Below are 13,765 nucleotides of genomic sequence, written 5' to 3'. Positions count from 1 at the left end.
TTTTTACAAACATATTTTTCACCGTTTGCCGTAAAATTCCCGTACCCTTTTTTTGTTGTACCCGTATATTTGAAATGTTATATAGATTTTAACCAAATGGCCCATGAAAAATGCTAAAACTAAAATTGATGTTGCTGTATTTTTCAAAACATATTATTGACAATGTGCTATATTAAACCCGTATATACCCGTACCGTATTTTTTTCGTATCCGAATTTTATGACCAAATTTTTACAAACATATTTTTCATCATTTACCGTATAATACCCGTAAAATTCCAGTACTGTTTTTTTGCCGTACCCGTATTTACTAACTAGGGTTAAGATTTAAGACAATATTACATTTATAACTCAATCTCACAACCCCTAAGTGATAGCTCCTAGCAAAAAAGCTACTACGTAGGAGATGTGACAGAAAGTTTGTGAGATTGAATTGTAAGGTAATCTTTATTGTAATATAAAATTTGAAATTATTAATGTTGTAGTTGAACTAGGTACTTGATATTAATGATGCAATTTTTTAAATTGACAACGCAATACTTGAAACCTTTAACATGAATTTGAAAGCTATAAACAATACTTGATAACTATGGATAGTATACCTGAAATATATAATATAAAATGTGAAACCAGTAATATATAACTTGAAATCTAAATGATTTGATGCGAAAAATATTTCTTTTGAAAATTATAACATCACACTTAAAACCTTTTACATTGATTAATACCTATAAATAGTATTTGAAATTGAAACCTAGAACAATATACACGAAACTGATAATGCAAGTATAATTTGAAACTAAAAATATTGTGTTTGATGCTTACAACAACCCACATGAAACCTATAAATAGTATTAAATAATATTTGAAACTTAAATCGATTTACGCAAAAATCATAATATGATACATGAAATGAAACCATAAACATTAGATAAATAAATTATAAGATTAAGACGTTACTAACGTTATATTTGAAACTTTTAACATTAATATTTGAAGAGATCCATTCTTTTTCATTTCTACATTGATCTTCTTCCGCATTTTTGTTTTGTATGTATGTTCCTCATGTAACTAACTAGTATGAGGATCCTAGAGTTGGGATTTCCATTAACTGCTGTTAGAATCAGCTAGATGACTGCAACTTCAATCAATCTCAAACTAAGTAGAATGTCCATCAAAATGACATTTGTTTTTGGTATGCCTAGTTCTCCATCACAAACGAGCCCTTCCTGTATCTTTTTCTTTTTGCAAACGAATAACCCATGTCCCTTTAACTTTAGTGTTAACTAGTTTTATGTAGAATAGACATCTTTGATCCGTTAAGAGAACTAGACTAAATTAAAAGTATGATATTCTTGTCAATTTAAGGTATTAAGTTCAGAATTCTGCATTTCCAGTCTTCATTTTGAGCTGAAAATGCCTGGAATTATGATGGGGGGGAAGCTCTCATCTCATCACATGATCATTATCTTAAGGTGGATTATAACTTATAAGCCACAAAAAACATAGCATCACTTGCAAGCAAAACATAGGACATTAGTATATATCACGTCACTGTTTTTTCGTTTGAAACAAAAAAAAAAGCCAATGGTGAGGACCTTTTACATCTAAAAGTGATTTTTATGCACAAATGTATGGAGGTTCATAAGCAAAATATGATATTGGATCCTTCAATAATAACATCTGTAACAGTGTTTAAGTTGATATAACAAAACGGTTATCTAAATACATCAGCCAACTTACGAAATTCCCAGTCATTTACTTAGTCCAGCCAGACCCTGATCAAGTTCATTAGCAAGTTCAAATCTAGTTGTTTTCTAATTTGACACATTATATATAGTGATTCACGAGCTACAAGTTCCAAATTCGTTTGTTTCATCATTTCCTAAACCATCCTGAAATCAGTCATATGAAAAAACCTCATTATTTGACCATAACATTCATACATTGAATATTGCAACAGACCAGCAATAAAATAAGCCATACGCAGGAAAATGGCACATGGAGTTCACAACAAGAGAATTTTGAAATCGAACTCTGGAGACAACAAATATAAAACATAATACATCAAATATACTAATCAAACTAGAATACGTATTAAAAATTAACCCTGATCAAAGCAACCAATATATTGGAACAGCTTCTCATCAAAATTTTTAATGTGGAAGTTGACATATGAAATAAACTTAGAAAATCCCCAAACGGAGCCGTAAGATAAAAGATTTTGAATTCTGGTAATTCTAAATACCCGCTCTTCTGACTACACATTTCAGCCAAGGAGGATGCTCCAAGTTAATTCCCTTTTCAGTTGATAAACTAAATTTCTTCATCAAAATCTACCAATCACAGCTACAGTCAAGGTTCAGTTCTTTCAACACCTTTTCTCACGATTAATGTCCGACCTCGAAAATTCTGCAAACGGAATTTGAATAAGCTACAGTAAAAAATTGCAATAAAATAATCTGATTCGAAATGCAATGTTATTGGACTAAACTGTTCCATTTAAAGCGAATGCAGCATCACGTTCTGCTGCTGAAGCGAAGGAAAGAAATGCAAAAACACGGTTTTTTCCTTCTTTACGATCATGCAACACTCTTGCACTGACCACAGTCCCAAACTGACTAAAATGTTCCCTCAAATCCTCAGGTTTTACCACCCAGGCAAGATTGCCAACATACAATCTATGAGGGCTTTCATATATAAAGATCTTCCTGGGTGTTGAATTCAGTGACTCAGTATTCCTCTTTCCAATACTCATATCAACTGAAAATCTAACCCGCATTTCACGTCCACCCACGTCCTTCAAAACAGCAAAGAAGCTCAGCCCAAAGTACTAAAAAAAGTGTACAATGAATTAAATTAAAAGGGGTTTCTAGCTTAAAACTAACAGATCCATCCAATGCTGCAATAGCATTTTTTGCTGAATTTATAGTTGCCATTGTCACATAACCACAGCCTCGACTTATACCCGTGTCAGGACTCCGTGATACCTACAATTTAGTTACCAAACATAAGCCAAAATCTATCAAATAACTGAACTACTGTTAACCCCACACAAACATACAGGTATAAATTTATTCTCTTGATTTACTATCTGATTGATATTTGTTTAAAAACTAAAGATTTTAATACTAGTAATCGAACCTCAACGGAAATAACAGTTCCAAAAGGCTTAAACATCTCGACAAGCTCTGAAATGTCATAGCTCCGCGGCAAGTTACACACATATAATTCACTTGGTCTTGCTCGGTTCTTTGATTCATGAACTGAAACGTCGACGTCTTCTTCGTTTTCGTCCACATTATCCTCAACCGCCACTGCTTCCTCATCTACCGCCGCTAAGACTGCGCTAAACCTAGTTGGGGAACACAGAGGCAAGCATGAGAGTTTGGGGTAGCGAAAATTAAACAAGGGTTGCGAGTGGGCGTATGGTATAAATCGTTTTGGTACTGTGGCATTAGTAATTTTCGGAAAAAGAGAGGATGGACAGGGTGTTAAGAAACCAGTAGAAGCAGCCATGGAGAAAACGAGCGTGCTTCCAACCCAAGTTCACAACTTTGGATTGGATTGGATATGGTTACCGCTTACCATTTTTTACTAACGGGTCAATATCGTCTTACTTGGCCTGCCCCAAATCCAAATTGGATATGATAGAGAATAGAACTGGAAAAATTGTGAAACAAATGCAACTCATCAGTTAATTTCGTCAAATTCAAATATTATAAATAAATTAAAGAAATAATATTACACTTATGAAATAAATATCTCAAAAATATAATAAATGAATATTATTTAAAATATAAAATTAAGAATATGTATTTAATAAGTGTAACATCACTATAATTATTAGTTAATTTTGATTCGTTTAATTAAAATAAACAAATGATTCACGTAGAATCAATTAACTTATAAAGTGATACCCCTTTAGACTTGGCTATGCTCCAAACTTTTATTGTTGGTGAGGGTAGTACTATGTTACGTTTAACCTAATAATATGCAGAAAAAGAGAAGTTGTTTGATTTCCTAGAAAATTATCTAACGGTAGAATATTATTTCAACTAAAATTATAATAAAAACTTGAAAACCTTTTACATTGATTAATACCTATAAATAGTATTTGAAACTTGGAACAATATACATGAAACTGATAATGTATGTATAACTTGAAATTACTTTACTTGAAACTTAGATTATTAAGTTTGATGCTTACAACAACCCATATGAAACCTATAAATAGTATTAAATAATATTTGAAACTTCAACCAATATATGTAAAAATCATAATATGATATATGAAACCATAAACATTAGAAAAGAAAATTATAAGATTAAGACGTTAATAACGTTATATTTGAAATTTTTAACATTAAACTTTGGAACTTTTTATGTTTGAGTTGTACTAATTAAATTTAAAATTTCATTTTTTATTAATTGGGTGCATTTGGTTTATTATTTTGGATAAGATTTTGGGAATAATATTAGGTAGTTGAATAGGAGAGTATTACTAGGTAAAATTTAAAAATTTATAAAAAAACCCCATAGGTTTGCTAATTTAATTAAACACTCCAATATATTAAAATTGTGTAAAATGATAAAAACACCCCTACCACCTGCAATGCCAGATTCCAGCCACCACCGTCGGAATCTGGCCAAAAAATTGCGTTACGACATAGACCGGTCGGATTCGTGTCGTAACGCGTCGATATGACCTTTTTCGGCCAAATCCACCACTGATTTGGTCGGAAAATGCCAGATCTACGGCCAGATGTGGCCGTCAACTACTGCAAAGATTCATCTTTGGCCATCAGCGACGGCCAGATCCATAGTGGATCTGGCCGGAAAAGGTTAGATCAGTGAATAGCCGGTCATTTCTGATTGTGGTGTAAGCCGTTGTGATAGATTTCGGCTACCACCGACGGTGGTTGCCGGAATCTGGCAAGTACGGGTGAGTGAGGGTGTTTTTGTTCATTTTCAAACTTTTTTTCTGGGGGTATTTAATGATATTAATAAACTTAAGGGGACTAAAAGTAATTAAAAAAATACACTAATATTTCTCAAATAATGTGCCAAACAATATTTGGGAAATAGAATTGAGAAAATGGGTAGAAATATTGAACTAAACGCACCCATATTTTTATTCAAATTTTTGGGACAACCGATTACAATAACCGGCTATATGACGTTATTATTTTTGTGTAACCTTAGGGAAAAGGAAGCAAAATCTCAAAGAATTAACCAAAATTTTCATCCTTACAAAGATCTTCAATACATTACAATTATCATTGGGTTGGATCAACTATCTGAAGAGGATTGTTTAATCATAGGAAGAGGCTAAGAGCACTGAAAAAGTAAATATTTCATATTTCTTAAGATTTAGTAACGGTAAATAAATTTTCTAACAACAAGGTTAAAAATATAAATTACAAAGTTGGGATTTCAACTTTGTATTGGGGATACATCTCAATCTTATATATGCAACATTACTATTTTTTGAACAACCCTTGTTCCTTATTTAAATGAGATAAAATTGTGATTTATCATGTTATAATAAACAGGGAAGCATTTAATAATTTTCATTGAAAGAAAAATTAAAACAAATACCAGTTTCAAATAAAATCAAAGCATTAACTTATTGCATAACGTTTAAGAATGGTTTAAGTTATTATTTCCAAAACATTATATACTATAAAGTTGATATATGATATTTATAACAATTTTTAATTTTTTTTTTTAATATACAATATGATTAGGAAAATAAAAATAAGAAGTGAGGAGTAGAACTATGGAATTTAACCGTTGTGATTAGGAATTTTTATGTAAAATGAAGCAACGGTAATTGAATTAGAAAGACGGTTAACTATTGGTTTGCTTACAACTTAATCTTCTCGAATTTAAGTGTGAGGTGAGACCTGATCTGAATTCCAGAATTACGCATTGAGATGTCGTCGACTCCAAGGGTATCGTCGGAAGAGCAACACAATGAGGAGACAGCTCTACCGTCGTCTGTGAAATTCGGAACATCGGAGGCCCTAGCCTATGTCCGCACTCTAACAGACGTAGGCGCCATGACGCGTCTACTCCACGAGTGCATCGCTTACCAACGGGCGCTTGACGTCGATCTCGACAACCTCCTCTCACAGCGCAGTGACATCGACAAGCACCTTCTCCAACTCCAGAAATCCGCTGAGGTGCTGGACATAGTGAAGGCTGATTCGGATCACATGCTCTCTAACGTCCGCTCCACCAGTGATCTTGCTGATCAAGTTAGCGGCAAAGTCCGAGAGCTAGACTTGGCTCAGTCTCGCGTCAATGACACTCTCCTTCGCATTGATGCTATCGTGGAACGGAACAACTGTTTAGACGGCGTTAGAACCGCTATGGATGAAGAGAACTTCGAAGCGGCGGCCAATTATGTGCAAAGGTTTATTGAAATTGATGGCAAGTACAAGGACTCAGGATCTGAGCAGAGAGAACAATTAATGGCGGCGAAAAAGCAATTGGAAGCAATCGTTAAGAAGCGTGTGGTAGCGGCAGTGGATCAGAGAGATCACGGTACGATTTTAAGATTTATAAAGCTTTATTCACCGTTAGGAATAGAAGAAGAGGGATTACAAGTGTATGTAGGGTATTTGAAGAAAGTTATAGGGATGAGATCGAGGATGGAATATGATAATTTGGTGGAGTTGATAGAGCAGAGTCAAGATGAAACTAAAGTTGATTTTATTTCTTGTTTGACTAATTTGTTTAAGGATATTGTGCTTGCTATTGAGGAAAATGATGGGATTTTGAGGGGTTTGTGTGGAGAGGATGGGATTGTTTATGCTGTATGTGAGTTACAAGAGGAGTGTGATTCAAGGGGGGGTATGATTTTGAGGAAATATATGGAGTATAGAAAATTGGCTAAGATATCGTCTGATATTAATGCTCAGAATATGAATTTACTAACCGTGGGTGTGACTGAAGGTCCTGATCCGAGAGAGGTTGAGTTGTATCTAGAAGAAATTTTGTCATTGATGCAATTGGGTGAGGATTATACTGAATTTATGGTGTCTAAGATTAAGAGTTTGAGCTCTGTGGATCCGGAGTTAGTGCCACGAGCTACTAAGGCTTTTAGGAGTGGAAGTTTTAACAAGGTTTTGCAAGATATTACTGGGTTTTATGTGATTTTTGAGGGATTCTTTATGGTGGAGAATGTGAGGAAAGCTATTAGGATTGATGAGCCTGCAAGCGATAGCCTTACCACATCTATGGTGGATGATACTTTTTATGTTATTCAGAGTTGTTTGAGAAGGGCAATATCCACTTCAAATATCAGCTCTCTGATTGCTGTCTTGAGTGGTGCAACTAGTTTGTTAAGCAATGAATACCATGAGGCATTGCAGCAGAAAACAAGGGAGCCAAACCTTGGGGCAAAATTGTTCTTGGGTGGTGTCGGTGTGCAGAAGACTGGGACAGAGATTGCAACAGCTTTGAATAATATTGATGTGAGTAGTGAGTATGTCCTGAAACTAAAGCATGAGATTGAAGAGAAATGTGCAGAGGTGAGTGGCGTACTTGCTTTTATGTTCTGGCTTATGTTTTGAATGTTAACTTGCGTGATCTGATTTTAAAAAGAAAATGTTGACTTGCCTGTGGTTAATTACTTGTTGCATTACAAGTTAGAGTATATATTTCGTAATTTTATATTCATACACATGCACTTAGAGTTTGGAAGGCTTGCAACAATACTTCATATATGTCTTCCTATCATGTGTCAGTTGAACTAAATAAAATTTAAGTTTATACAATAAGACACTTTTGTAACTGCAATCCATGAACACTGTCTCCAAAACAGGAAAAAAATATAATAAAAGAAAAAGTGGATGGAAACCTGATCGAAATCGGCATTGCATGTTTCTCCTTTGATATTTTGGTAAATGCCTCCCAGTTTTGTCACTTATTAGTGAGCAGGGGAACTACTTCCCAGTTTCGTCCATTTAGTCATGAGCAGGGAGAACATATGACTGTGAATGAAGGAAAATGCAACCTGGAACCAACATTTTTGTATTTCCATTTTATGAAACTTAATATGTAGATTTGGATAGTCATGACGATTCGGACACTCTTTTAATGGTGAAATAATGAATTTGTCTCACTAGGACAGTTGATTAGTAATACTAGAGAATCTTTCCTTTGAATCTCTGATCACTTTCTTATTGTTCTTGATGAAAGAGTATGTTATTGTTTATTTGTTTGTTAGTTCTAATGTAGAAGAAATCTTATATAATGTCTCAGCCTGCTATGTCAGGCATGGGAATGTCTTAGATGTGTCATCCTAAAACTCGAGCTGATTAAGCGATCAAAACCCAATAACTTTCTCCTTCCTCTACCTGTGAACACTGCCTCTTTTTAATGATAGGTTTCAGATATAATTGTGTCAATTTTTATTCATGTGATCATACCCTTGAATGCCTTCCGATGATTGGGCTTTCTTTTTTCTTTTTGGTTTTTCTTGTTTGTTATGATATTTAAGGATTAGAATAATAGCAATCATTTTCTTCAGGTATTCCCTGCTCCTGCTGATAGGGAAAAGGTTAAGTCCTGTTTATCTGAGTTGGCCGATTTGAGCAAAACTTTCAAGCAAGCCCTGAGTATTGGCATGGAACAACTTGTGGCAACTGTAACACCCCGAATTCGTCCAGTTTTAGACAGTGTTGCAACCATCAGCTATGAGCTATCAGAGGCTGAGTATGCTGATAATGAAGTTAATGATCCATGGGTTCAGAGGCTTCTCCATGCCGTTGAGACAAATGCAGCATGGCTCCAGCCACTGATGACTGTCAACAACTATGACACATTTGTTCACTTGATCATTGATTTCATTGTTAAGAGGCTTGAGGTGATTATGATGCAGAAAAGGTTCAGTCAACTTGGTGGTCTGCAGCTTGACAGAGATGCTAGGGCTCTGGTAGGCCATTTCTCTAGCATGACTCAGAGAACCGTTAGAGACAAGTTTGCTCGCCTTACTCAAATGGCAACAATTCTCAACTTGGAAAAGGTATCTGAGATTCTAGATTTCTGGGGTGAGAACTCTGGACCTATGACTTGGAGACTAACCCCAGCTGAGGTTAGGCGAGTTCTTGGTCTAAGGGTTGATTTTAAACCAGAGGCAATAGCTGCTCTGAAGTTGTAATCTGGTCTATTTAGGTCCTAAGCTTCCCATTTTCACAATCTTCTATTCTTTTCCCTGTCAGTGTAAGAAGCAAATACATACCATATACCACCCTATAGACATCTTGGCTAATTCTTACGTTTTTTGTTTTTTTAATTTCTTACGAGTTTTCTCAGTGGCACCACCTCAAATTTATTGATTGTCCAATTTTGAACCTCCCAACCAGTGCTTAGAACTTGGAAGACGCAATCAATGAGGAAATTTGATCTTGCTAAATGGTTGCTGATTTGATTATATTGTCATCAAAGGAAATTATGAGTGGAACAGAAATGTCACTGGTAGTTTGAACTTTGATGTGTATTCCTTGGTCGTGGAAGGATATTAAATTTATTGATTTCTTAGATTTTCATTTACTGTATGTTGCAAAGAATTTAGCTCAATGTGTCATGGCCTAATAATGGATTCTTGTATTGTGCCGAACTATCCTTCAGTTGAAAAAAATTTAATGAATATGTGTTTTGTGCATTGGATATGGGAGGGTAAAATATCAAGTCCAACTTGTGTTAGACGTTTATTTTATCCTGAAGGAACTCCCAAATGTCTTACTGCTTTTGTTAATTTCAGGAACAGCGCGTCAACTAACATCAACGTGTTAATTTGCAATATCAATTTTGTCAATGGAATTCTAAAAGACAAGAAAATGCAAATTTTAAGCTGTTATCCCTTCACAGAACAGGACTAAACGAAAATTAGCCCTTCGGGTTTGACATTTGAAACACTAGTCCAGGAAACAATGATATCAAGATGACAAATTCAAAACTTTAACAAAGAAAAGCAACCTAAAGAACAGATCATGCTTACATAAGTACTACATTTCAGCAAGTGCACATGTGAATACTAACAGTAATTAAATATAAAACAAGCAATCTTACATTAAAAGCCAGCATAACTAGATTGATGAATGTTCAAATTTAAAAGGTTAGACATGAGCAGTGCCCTCAGTGAATTTGGGATCCTCACATCTATAACGCCCATCAGGTCCAATACCAAAACCTTTTGGATCTGCAAATACATTCTCAAGCAGCTGGCTACGAGCTGGATGAGGACTTGCATCTGCAAACTCAACTGCATCCTCAACCACCTCCTCAATCTTCTTCTCTATGGCCTTTAACTCTGCTTCATTTGCTAGCTTGCTCTCAATCAAGTGTTTCTTCAATGCTGTGATAGGATCCCTAGCAGCATAGCGAGCCTTCTCATCTGCCAAATAAGAACACAGGATTTGAGAGCAAGATCAATTAGAACAAAAAAATAAGTCAAATAAACAAAATAACCAAGGCAACAAGTTGTTTCCTAATAAATGAAAAAAAAAAAAAGAAAAAAAAAGAAAAGGGCAACAAACTTAGTTGCATAACCACGCAAATCCAAGGCATGGTTAAACAGAAACATGATATTCCTGCTTGATCTCGGACCGACTTTCATGAACTCACAAGTCAGAAAAATCTAACACAGATGGATGACGAAACATGGAAAATTATATTTCTCAAACCAGTCCTCTCAAATGCTACCAGATGAAGTCGGAAATATATATTTCTCAAATCAGCCCCCCCAAAATAGCTAATATTATATTTCTCAAATCAGTCCCCTTCAAAATGCCAACAGCTTATGTCCTGAGAAACCCTTTTAACTCCATCTTCAGATTTGACACAAAAAAAGACCAGAAAAAACTTTATATTTGCTGACAGTAACCTAGCTGCTACTTGACACACTCTAACCTACCAGAAAAAAACTAAAGTTCTTAAAGACCCAACCAACAATGTATCCCAATTAGCACTTCCACATCATGTACAAGAAGCTATTATAAGTAATGCTCATCCATATACCAAAACGAACAATTCAGCCAGGATAATAACGCATGTCCAAGAAAAACAACAAATGCAACTGACGACTGAAGGTAGAAACAGAGTATAAGTGGGATAGAAAGGTTATAAATATAAGCAAGAGGGCATCAGTTCAAAGGCACAAGGAAAATATCAAACCATTATAGACAACCTAGGGAAAATAAACAGAAAGCCAAAACTGCAGAACTATATTCAACTGCTTACCAGGGTCACGAAGCTCATCAGGGTCAGCCAATGAATGCCCTCTAAATCTGTATGTCTCACATTCCACCAAAGTTGGCCCTTCGCCTCTCCTAGCTCTTCCAATTGCCTCCTGGGCTACTTCCCTCACCTTCAGAACATCCATCCCTTCAACATGAACACCAGGCATCCCAAATGCCGGTCCCTTCTTATAAATTTGAGGATCTGAAGTTGCCCTCAAATGTGACATTCCAATTGCCCATAAGTTATTCTCCACAACAAACACAATAGGCAACTTCCACAATGCTGCCATGTTCAAGCACTCAAAGAACTGCCCGTTGTTACAAGTTCCATCACCGAAAAATGCCAATGTCACATGATCACAATCTGCCTCCTTCAACACCTCCCTCCTATACTTGGAGGAGAAGGCTGCACCTGTAGCAACTGGAATTCCCTCACCAATAAACGCAAACCCACCAAGCAAATTGTGTTCCTTAGAGAACATGTGCATAGATCCACCTTGGCCTCTGCAGCATCCGGTGGTCCTTCCAAAGAGCTCACTCATCACTTCACGAGCTGGGACTCCCTTACTCAGGGCATGCACGTGATCACGATATGTGCTCACCACAGAATCCTCCTTCTTCAAAAGCCTAATAAAACCAGTTGACACAGCCTCTTGGCCATTGTAGAGGTGAACGAAACCGAACATTTTGCCTCTGTAGTACATCTGGGCGCACATGTCCTCAAAAGCCCTACCAAGAATCATATCTTCATATATCTCTAATCCTTCCTCTTTTGTGATCAGCTGAAAACTCAAACCAAATTAAAGCAATACTCTTAGCCTAGATTTTTCATGATTTTCATATTATAATTGCTTACAAGTAAAGAACTTCTCAATAAGCGTATAAATTATGGTGTTTATGTTCAATTATATTAAGCAAATTAAGTACATATTTCGCTTTAAATGTAAATTTAGAATTGAATCAGGAGCCAGGTATTTGCAGTAACATCTAATCAAAGAGACATAAATCAAAATTTCAATATCATAAATAATGCAATGAGAATATGTTCTCAATTTAATCAACCAACGAATTTCAATAACACAGGGAAAAAAAAAAATAGAAATCTTCCAACAACAAAGAAAATCAATTCCATTCCTCAGCTCCCTTAGCAACCAAAAACACAACAAAACAAAGTATTAAAGCAACTAAAAGAATATAGAGAGAACAATGAGAGTGACATCAAATAAAGAGAGTGAAATTGGTTACCAGGTTTGAACTAGACTTGACCTTCTTCTCCTTAACAACATCAGAGACAGCAACAACAGCAGATCGACGGTGAGTATCAGGTTGATTAAATTGAAGAGAAGTAGGTCGAAGTTTGTGAGTAGATCCAAGAAAAGAAGTAGTGGTTTTGAGAGGATCAAAGAGGGGTTTGTCATGAGATCTAGTGTTAATAGATAAAGGATTAACAAAATTGGTGGGAGAGTAAGCCGTAGCCATTATTGAAATGTTAATCCAGGAGCAGAGAGATTGAAGAAAGGGAGAAGGTAAATATAAGTAACGAATGAAGAGGCGGAGGGAACGAGGGAGAAAAGCTTCGAAATAATCGATTTGAAGAATGAAAGCCAGGAAGGCCACCCAACTCTTAACTACACACACTAATTGGGTTGCTTACTTTGCAAAGTCAGTTATGACTTGTGATCGGCGTTGCTCTCCCCATACTCACGTGCTTTCAATGCCGTCATTTTTTGTTGGATCTTTGAAAGTGTAGACGATGCCGTTTTTCATTTTCTCCGAAGACCCCCTTGGATTTTTTGTTTTACTTTTGTGTCCTTTATCTTCCCACTATTGTTAAGGGAACTCAAATGTTTATAATTCTTTTGGTGCTTGAGTTAAGATCCATCTTAAACATTATATTATAAGATTAGTGCCAAAAAAAATCCAGTTGAATATACGATAATCAATGTTATTGAGTATTGATATAAAAGAATACTTGAAGGTGGAGCATTATATCATGTATACATTATATTGTATTTTAATGAGTTAATACTGTTTTTTAAGGAAAAGATAAATTTAATATAAGTATGATGGTACATGCTGAGTGATAAGAATGGCTCCAATTGAAGGGAGTATTAAAGTAAGAAATGGTTAAGCATGTGAGATGTAATATAAGGAAGCATATGGCTATTGCTTAACATGTGAAATGTCTTTCGGGGTACGTGTGGACCACGGGTACAGACATGACTTCTTACGTGGATCTGGATGAGGTTGAGCCATTGAGGCCTTTTTCATCGAGACTATAAAGTCTTTAATATATTTCTTAAGAATTTTATTATAATAGGAATGAATAACATCAAAATTTATGAATGCTTTGCGCTACTCATGAATATATGTCTGCTGCCAGCGTCAAATTATTCGGAGTAATTATGGGTGCGTTTGGTTTAGTATTTTGGATAGGATTTTAGGGGTAGTATTGGGTTATTAGATATGGGAGTATTACGAGGTAAATTTTAAAAATTTAAAAAAAGCCCTTAG

General features: G+C 35.5%; 3 protein-coding genes across 3 annotated transcripts; 1 reads left to right on the top strand and 2 right to left on the bottom strand.

Annotated features, from left to right (window-relative positions):
- Nucleotides 1-1,918: 1,918 nt before the first annotated feature.
- Nucleotides 1,919-3,570, bottom strand: LOC116108894 (RNA-binding protein CP33, chloroplastic-like). The gene is made up of 4 exons (XM_031395135.1): nucleotides 3,144-3,570; nucleotides 2,888-2,989; nucleotides 2,494-2,799; nucleotides 1,919-2,411 (listed from the first exon to the last, which is right to left on the bottom strand). The coding sequence occupies exons 1-4, from the start codon at nucleotides 3,516-3,518 to the stop codon at nucleotides 2,355-2,357; spliced, it is 840 nt and encodes a 279-aa protein (XP_031250995.1). The 5' UTR covers nucleotides 3,519-3,570; the 3' UTR covers nucleotides 1,919-2,354.
- A 2,270-nt stretch (nucleotides 3,571-5,840) lies between these two features.
- On the top strand, nucleotides 5,841-9,300 carry LOC116108891 (conserved oligomeric Golgi complex subunit 4). The gene is made up of 2 exons (XM_031395132.1): nucleotides 5,841-7,540; nucleotides 8,542-9,300. The coding sequence occupies exons 1-2, from the start codon at nucleotides 5,939-5,941 to the stop codon at nucleotides 9,169-9,171; spliced, it is 2,232 nt and encodes a 743-aa protein (XP_031250992.1). The 5' UTR covers nucleotides 5,841-5,938; the 3' UTR covers nucleotides 9,172-9,300.
- Nucleotides 9,301-9,867: 567 nt separating this feature from the next.
- Nucleotides 9,868-12,914, bottom strand: LOC116109036 (pyruvate dehydrogenase E1 component subunit alpha-3, chloroplastic). Its single transcript, XM_031395290.1, has 3 exons — nucleotides 12,497-12,914; nucleotides 11,253-12,033; nucleotides 9,868-10,407 (listed from the first exon to the last, which is right to left on the bottom strand). The coding sequence occupies exons 1-3, from the start codon at nucleotides 12,728-12,730 to the stop codon at nucleotides 10,130-10,132; spliced, it is 1,293 nt and encodes a 430-aa protein (XP_031251150.1). The 5' UTR covers nucleotides 12,731-12,914; the 3' UTR covers nucleotides 9,868-10,129.
- Nucleotides 12,915-13,765: the final 851 nt, after the last annotated feature.

Source organism: Pistacia vera, unplaced genomic scaffold, assembly GCF_008641045.1.
Source record: "Pistacia vera cultivar Batoury unplaced genomic scaffold, PisVer_v2 Contig570, whole genome shotgun sequence".
In the NCBI taxonomy this organism is placed as follows: Eukaryota; Viridiplantae; Streptophyta; class Magnoliopsida; order Sapindales; family Anacardiaceae; genus Pistacia; species Pistacia vera.
The sequence above is the reverse complement of the archived record's forward strand: the minus strand, read 5'-3'. Positions and strand labels throughout refer to the sequence as shown.

What these genes read in the sequence shown, in the direction of transcription:
- LOC116108894 (XM_031395135.1), bottom strand. Translation starts at nt 3,518, where the DNA reads ATGGCTGCTTCTACTGGTTTCTTAACACCCTGTCCATCCTCTCTTTTT. An exon ending in GAACTGTTATTTCCGTTGAG is followed by an intron (nt 2,990 to 3,143) that starts GTTCGATTACTA and finishes ACTAAATTGTAG; the next exon opens with GTATCACGGAGTCCTGACAC. An exon ending in CATTCGCTTTAAATGGAACA is followed by an intron (nt 2,412 to 2,493) that starts GTTTAGTCCAAT and finishes TTCCGTTTGCAG; the next exon opens with AATTTTCGAGGTCGGACATT.
- LOC116108891 (XM_031395132.1), top strand. Translation starts at nt 5,939, where the DNA reads ATGTCGTCGACTCCAAGGGTATCGTCGGAAGAGCAACACAATGAGGAG. An exon ending in TTGAAGAGAAATGTGCAGAG is followed by an intron (nt 7,541 to 8,541) that starts GTGAGTGGCGTA and finishes CATTTTCTTCAG; the next exon opens with GTATTCCCTGCTCCTGCTGA.
- LOC116109036 (XM_031395290.1), bottom strand. Translation starts at nt 12,730, where the DNA reads ATGGCTACGGCTTACTCTCCCACCAATTTTGTTAATCCTTTATCTATT. An exon ending in TCAAGTCTAGTTCAAACCTG is followed by an intron (nt 12,034 to 12,496) that starts GTAACCAATTTC and finishes TTGAGTTTTCAG; the next exon opens with CTGATCACAAAAGAGGAAGG. An exon ending in TGATGAGCTTCGTGACCCTG is followed by an intron (nt 10,408 to 11,252) that starts GTAAGCAGTTGA and finishes CTTATTTGGCAG; the next exon opens with ATGAGAAGGCTCGCTATGCT.